The sequence below is a fragment of the Drosophila navojoa genome, unplaced genomic scaffold (genome assembly GCF_054131105.1).
Source record: "Drosophila navojoa isolate 15081-1374.11 unplaced genomic scaffold, UAZ_NAV_1.0 NAV_Backbone_207, whole genome shotgun sequence".
Taxonomy (NCBI): domain Eukaryota; kingdom Metazoa; phylum Arthropoda; class Insecta; order Diptera; family Drosophilidae; genus Drosophila; species Drosophila navojoa.
The window spans coordinates 1-6,626 of NW_028301783.1; the positions used below are offsets into that span (position 1 = coordinate 1).

The 6,626-nt window shown below is 36.6% G+C and overlaps 5 protein-coding genes across 5 annotated transcripts; 4 read left to right on the forward strand and 1 right to left on the reverse strand.

Moving 5' to 3' along the window:
* The first annotated feature begins 101 nt into the window (after window positions 1-101).
* LOC149090437 (histone H3) lies at window positions 102-587 on the forward strand. Its single transcript, XM_089265222.1, has one exon. The coding sequence runs from the start codon at window positions 111-113 to the stop codon at window positions 519-521; it is 411 nt and encodes a 136-aa protein (XP_089121348.1). The 5' UTR covers window positions 102-110; the 3' UTR covers window positions 522-587.
* Window positions 588-1,636: 1,049 nt separating this feature from the next.
* Window positions 1,637-2,552, forward strand: LOC149090438 (histone H1-like). Its single transcript, XM_089265221.1, has one exon. It carries the CDS (start codon window positions 1,725-1,727, stop codon window positions 2,472-2,474), a length of 750 nt encoding a protein of 249 aa, XP_089121347.1. The 5' UTR covers window positions 1,637-1,724; the 3' UTR covers window positions 2,475-2,552.
* A 328-nt stretch (window positions 2,553-2,880) lies between these two features.
* Window positions 2,881-3,339, reverse strand: LOC149090439 (histone H2B). The gene has a single exon (XM_089265220.1). It carries the CDS (start codon window positions 3,306-3,308, stop codon window positions 2,937-2,939), a length of 372 nt encoding a protein of 123 aa, XP_089121346.1. The 5' UTR covers window positions 3,309-3,339; the 3' UTR covers window positions 2,881-2,936.
* A 143-nt stretch (window positions 3,340-3,482) lies between these two features.
* On the forward strand, window positions 3,483-3,971 carry LOC149090440 (histone H2A). Its single transcript, XM_089265219.1, has one exon. The coding sequence runs from the start codon at window positions 3,556-3,558 to the stop codon at window positions 3,928-3,930; it is 375 nt and encodes a 124-aa protein (XP_089121345.1). The 5' UTR covers window positions 3,483-3,555; the 3' UTR covers window positions 3,931-3,971.
* A 1,221-nt stretch (window positions 3,972-5,192) lies between these two features.
* Window positions 5,193-5,639, forward strand: LOC149090441 (histone H3). The gene has a single exon (XM_089265218.1). The coding sequence runs from the start codon at window positions 5,202-5,204 to the stop codon at window positions 5,610-5,612; it is 411 nt and encodes a 136-aa protein (XP_089121344.1). The 5' UTR covers window positions 5,193-5,201; the 3' UTR covers window positions 5,613-5,639.
* Window positions 5,640-6,626: the final 987 nt, after the last annotated feature.

The window sequence follows — 6,626 nt, forward strand, 5'->3', positions numbered from 1 at the left end:
CGATCTCTTTCTAACGCACCATCATTTTCCTATATAAGCAATGTCAAGGTCCACCGACCGACCATTGTGTTTTGAAACTGTGACAGTGTAAATTAGAATTTTGTGAAGGAATGGCTCGTACAAAGCAGACCGCTCGGAAGTCAACTGGAGGCAAGGCTCCTCGTAAGCAGTTGGCTACTAAAGCAGCACGTAAAAGTGCACCAGCTACTGGCGGTGTGAAAAAACCTCATCGCTATCGCCCTGGTACAGTTGCTCTGCGTGAAATTCGTCGTTACCAGAAGAGCACAGAATTGCTTATTCGCAAGTTGCCGTTCCAGCGTCTAGTCCGTGAAATCGCTCAGGACTTCAAGACTGATCTTCGTTTCCAAAGCTCAGCTGTAATGGCTTTACAGGAAGCTAGCGAAGCCTACTTGGTTGGTCTATTCGAAGATACAAATTTGTGCGCCATTCATGCCAAACGCGTCACGATCATGCCCAAGGACATTCAACTGGCCAGACGTATCCGTGGCGAGCGCGCTTAAATCGCTTCGCTATTCTGTTTAGTATATTATTACAAGCAACATCCAACAAATCGGTCCTTTTCAGGACCACAATATTTCTAACAAGGAGATTCTTATTTTTCGTTTTTGTCTTTAAATAGCACAATATAGCTTTCTGATTTTTTAAAATTGCATTTTTATTATAAAGCGTTTAGTGTAAATTATATATTTACAGTGGTTAGCCAATTGCTTTTCAATTAAGATAAACTTATTTCTGATTGAATACAAGTAAGAATTTATCTACATATGTATATATTTTCTTTTTTGTGCCTTGTGTCTTAACGCTGATGTATTTATTTGCGCTAAATAAGTGTATCTGAAATGTTATTTTGAATCTGATGGTATGAAATGATTATATGTTTGAAGTTAGTAAATTCTAATTTTGTAATTTATATTATTAATGTTAAAAGGAAGAATTTATTTTTCTGAACGATTTGTATATTGCTTTGGCTTAAGAGCATGAATGCTTTGAACGGCTATTAGTTTAGTTGAAATGATATTTAATATATAAATCTATAGGTTATGCTTGTATTAATAGTTACATTTAATTAACAAATGAATGAATTATTATCTTTTAAATTGATATATAAACATTTTCATTATTAGTTTTTATTATTCCGAATGATTTTCGTATTGCGTTGGATCAAAAGCATGACTGTCTTTAACGGCAAATGGTTTAGTTGAAATCAAATTTAATGTATTTATCTATAGGGTATGCTTATATTAATAGTTGCATTTAATTAACAAATTAATAAATTATTATCTTTTAAATTTATATATATTAATATTTTTATTATTATCCAATTAAAAACATTGTTTTTTCAAGATAACTTATTTTGCATTCATACAAAGCCTAACTTTGAGGGGCAATTAAAAATCATGAAATAATAAAAATGTATGTAAAAACTAACTTTATGGATATTTCAAACATTTAAGAATAGAATTACAAACGGTTTTAGTGCAGATATCAAATTTAAACTGTTCAAAAAGACAAGTCAATAAAATGGTCATTGTAAACTTTTGCGTATCGTATATTCAAAGGCACAAACATTCTCGTTCAGCCTTCCTCCTCGATTCTCATCCAAACGGGTGACCAAATTTCATGGTATTTTCGAATTAAACAAAAACTAAAACGTTTCGTTTTGTTTATTATAAAGTGAAAAGTAACGAAGTGAATAATACAAGATGTCTGATTCCGCAGTTGCTGTATCCGCGTCCCCTGTGACTCCACAAACAGCCCCAGCTGAGAAGAAGGTGGCCACTAAAAAGCCTGCATCTGCATCCGCATCTAAGGCAAAGAAAACAGCGGCCCCTCCAACACACCCACCAACTCAGCAGATGGTGGATGCATCGATAAAAAATCTTAAGGAACGTGGAGGCTCATCCCTTTTGGCTATTAAGAAATACATCAGTGCCACTTACAAGTGTGATGCCCAGAAACTGGCTCCTTTTATTAAGAAGTACCTAAAGAATTCAGTTGCGAGTGGAAAGTTGATCCAAACAAAAGGGAAGGGTGCATCTGGTTCATTTAAGCTGTCTGCATCGTCCAAAAAGGAGCCCAAGCCAAAGGCATCCTCCATAGAGAAGAAAACTAAGAAGGTAACTGCATCGGCAGCACCCAAAAAGAAGAGTATATCTGCCACCAAAAAAGTAAAGGGTACTGCTGATAAGAAGTTATCGAAGGCTGTGGTGGCCAAAAAGAGTACCGACAAAAAGAAAGCAGACAAAGCGAAGGCCAAAGATGCAAAGAAAGTGGGAACCATTAAAGCAAAGCCCACAACAGCAAAGGCGGCAAAGTCAAGCGCAGCAAAGCCAAAGACGCCGAAACCTAAAACTACAAGTGCTAAGCCTAAAAAGGTAGTCTCTGCAGCATCCCCGAAAAAAGCCGCTGCAAAGAAGCCAAAAGCAAAGGCTGCGTCCGCAACAAAGAAGTAATTTCACTTCGAAATTACTCGGCAGGGTATAAACGAATTTCAAAACAATGAAATTTGCAATTAATCAAAGTCCTTTTCAGGACTACTATTACATATTTCACAGAGAAAAAAAATACTTTCATAATCATATCTATAAGCCATTATAAAAGAAGAGGCCAATTAGAAAAAAATTACTAAATTATATTCGAAGTTCGTTCTTTACACTACGATAAAAACACACAATATGGTTTTGTGAGATAAATTTGGTAGTTGTTCTTCCTGGTTAGGCTTCGAATCGCTAAATGTTTCTCTTTACGAAATTAAACACAAAATATGGTCTTGTGAGATAGTTTTGATTATTGTACATAATATCACAATAGAAATATTCATTGAAATATTTAATATTCTTTGAAAAAAGATTTGTGGCCCTGAAAAGGGCCTTTTGCTTCTGCTTTTAGATGATCTGCATACATCGAGCTAAGATTTACTTGGAGCTAGTGTACTTGGTTACTGCCTTTGTTCCTTCACTGACAGCGTGCTTGGCCAACTCTCCGGGCAACAGAAGACGGACTGCAGTTTGGATTTCCCGACTGGTAATCGTTGAACGTTTATTGTAGTGTGCCAAACGAGAGGCCTCAGCAGCAATACGCTCAAAAATGTCGTTCACAAAGCTGTTCATGATGCTCATTGCTTTCGACGAGATTCCAGTATCAGGATGGACCTGCTTCAGCACTTTGTAAATATAGATGGCATAACTTTCCTTCCTCTTGCGCTTCTTCTTCTTATCATTCTTGGTAATATTCTTCTGGGCCTTGCCAGCCTTTTTGGCTGCCTTTCCACTTGTCTTAGGCGGCATTGTTATTCACTCAATTTCACTTTTACTCACTTCCCACTTCCCAAATGTTTGACAGAACCGATACAACTTGGTTAACATTTGTAGGATTTTTCGAACAACGTTTTCATGTTTGCGTATAGCACAACTCACCCTCTTTAGCTGAAAAAGTAGGTAGGTAAAAAAGTATAAGTTGGCATGTTGAGGATGTTGGGTATTCGATTCTTGTTTGTTGAGTGAAAAAGTGTAAAAAGAATAAAAGGAATATATAATGTCTGGTCGCGGTAAAGGTGGAAAAGTGAAGGGAAAGGCAAAGTCGCGTTCAAACCGCGCCGGCCTGCAGTTTCCCGTTGGTCGTATTCATCGTCTTCTTCGCAAGGGTAACTATGCCGAGCGTGTTGGTGCCGGTGCGCCAGTTTACTTGGCGGCTGTTATGGAATATTTGGCCGCTGAAGTTTTGGAGTTGGCTGGTAATGCAGCCCGCGATAACAAGAAAACCAGAATTATCCCTCGCCATCTGCAATTGGCCATCCGCAACGATGAAGAGTTGAACAAACTCCTTTCGGGCGTCACTATTGCCCAGGGTGGTGTGTTGCCTAACATCCAAGCAGTTCTGTTGCCCAAGAAGACCGAAAAGAAGGCTTAAGATTCGAATTAACTAAAACCAAAACCAAACGTCCTTTTCAGGACGACCAAAAATACCAAAGAGATTTTATTTTTCATATATTAGTATAAATAAAAAAATATAATTTAATAAGCAATTAAAAATATGCAGACATTTGACGGTACAAAAGTACAGAGATGACATTTTTCATGTATTAGTCTACATAATAAATGTAATATAATAAGCAATTCAATATATGCAGACATTCGTGACTGTACTAAAGTACAGTCATTCTTTCATTGAAATGTTGGTTGCTGGTTGGTTTGAATAACAAATTTGGTGTGTAGTATTTTACGAATACATACAAGAATTGCGTTTCCTGCTAGTCGAACTACGTAGAACTCTTTCTTGGTCGGATGTCTATAGACATCATCGTCTGTCAGCAGATAGCGGGAGCGAGTGTGGCGAGAGAGAACTAGCGAGTCGAGGCGAGGCATAGATGTTGAGGATATCAACACAATACAACAACAGCAGCATATATTTCGCTGCTAGAGAACTTAATAGCGGGTCTACTATAGAGAATCATTATTGAATTTCATATTTTTAAGCTCTTTTAAAGAAATATATTGGTGGTCCTGAAAAGGACCGATTGTTACGAATGTAAGTTGTTTGTTGTACTCGTTCTTTCTTAACCGCCAAAAAACCGTATAGTGTACGACCTTGCCTCTTCAATGCATAAACAACATCCATGGCTGTGACTGTCTTTCTCTTGGCATGTTCAGTGTATGTGACAGCATCGCGAATAACATTTTCCAAAAAGACCTTGAGAACGCCACGAGTTTCTTCATAGATTAATCCAGAGATTCGCTTCACGCCACCACGACGAGCTAACCGACGGATAGCTGGCTTCGTGATACCCTGGATATTATCACGCAACACTTTGCGATGACGCTTTGCACCTCCTTTACCCAAGCCCTTGCCACCTTTACCACGACCAGTCATTTTTCACTTTTATATAAACGCACTTCACGAATGTCAGAAATACTCTAATGTCTCTCAACAGAACCACCGCTATTTATACCGAGATATCCGAAAACTTGAGAGAGCACATACTGCTTGCATCTCGCTCACACACTACCCTTGCAACATTTACAACAGCTGAGTAGAGCAGAGCAGAGCAAGAGCGCATAGCATTGAGTATGTCGATCTCTTTCTAACGCACCATCATTTTTCTATATAAGCAATGTCAAGGTCCACCGACCGACCATTGTGTTTTGAAACTGTGACAGTGTAAATTAGAATTTTGTGAAGGAATGGCTCGTACAAAGCAGACCGCTCGGAAGTCAACTGGAGGCAAGGCTCCTCGTAAGCAGTTGGCTACTAAAGCAGCACGTAAAAGTGCACCAGCTACTGGCGGTGTGAAAAAACCTCATCGCTATCGCCCTGGTACAGTTGCTCTGCGTGAAATTCGTCGTTACCAGAAGAGCACAGAATTGCTTATTCGCAAGTTGCCGTTCCAGCGTCTAGTCCGTGAAATCGCTCAGGACTTCAAGACTGATCTTCGTTTCCAAAGCTCAGCTGTAATGGCTTTACAGGAAGCTAGCGAAGCCTACTTGGTTGGTCTATTCGAAGATACAAATTTGTGCGCCATTCATGCCAAACGCGTCACGATCATGCCCAAGGACATTCAACTGGCCAGACGTATCCGTGGCGAGCGCGCTTAAATCGCTTCGCTATTCTGTTTAGTATATTATTACAATTACAAGCAACATCCAACAAATCGGTCCTTTTCAGGACCACAATATTTCTAACAAGGAGATTCTTATTTTCGTTTTGTCTTTAAATAGCACAATATAGCTTTCTGATTTTTTAAAATTGCATTTTTATTATAAAGCGTTTAGTGTAAATTATATATTTACAGTGGTTAGCCAATTGCTTTTCAATTAAGATAAACTTATTTCTGATTGAATACAAGTAAGAATTTATCTACATATGTATATATTTTCTTTTTTGTGCCTTGTGTCTTAACGCTGATGTATTTATTTGCGCTAAATAAGTGTATCTGAAATGTTATTTTGAATCTGATGGTATGAAATGATTATATGTTTGAAGTTAGTAAATTCTAATTTTGTAATTTATATTATTAATGTTAAAAGGAAGAATTTATTTTTCTGAACGATTTGTATATTGCTTTGGCTTAAGAGCATGAATGCTTTGAACGGCTATTAGTTTAGTTGAAATGATATTTAATATATAAATCTATAGGTTATGCTTGTATTAATAGTTACATTTAATTAACAAATGAATGAATTATTATCTTTTAAATTGATATATAAACATTTTCATTATTAGTTTTTATTATTCCGAATGATTTTCGTATTGCGTTGGATCAAAAGCATGACTGTCTTTAACGGCAAATGGTTTAGTTGAAATCAAATTTAATGTATTTATCTATAGGGTATGCTTATATTAATAGTTGCATTTAATTAACAAATTAATAAATTATTATCTTTTAAATTTATATATTAATATTTTTATTATTATCCAATTAAAAACATTGTTTTTTCAAGATAACTTATTTTGCATTCATACAAAGCCTAACTTTGAGGGGCAATTAAAAATCATGAAATTAATAAAAATGTATGTAAAAACTAACTTTATGGATATTTCAAACATTTAAGAATAGAATTACAAACGGTTTTAGTGCAGATATCAAATTTAAACTGTTCAAAAAGACA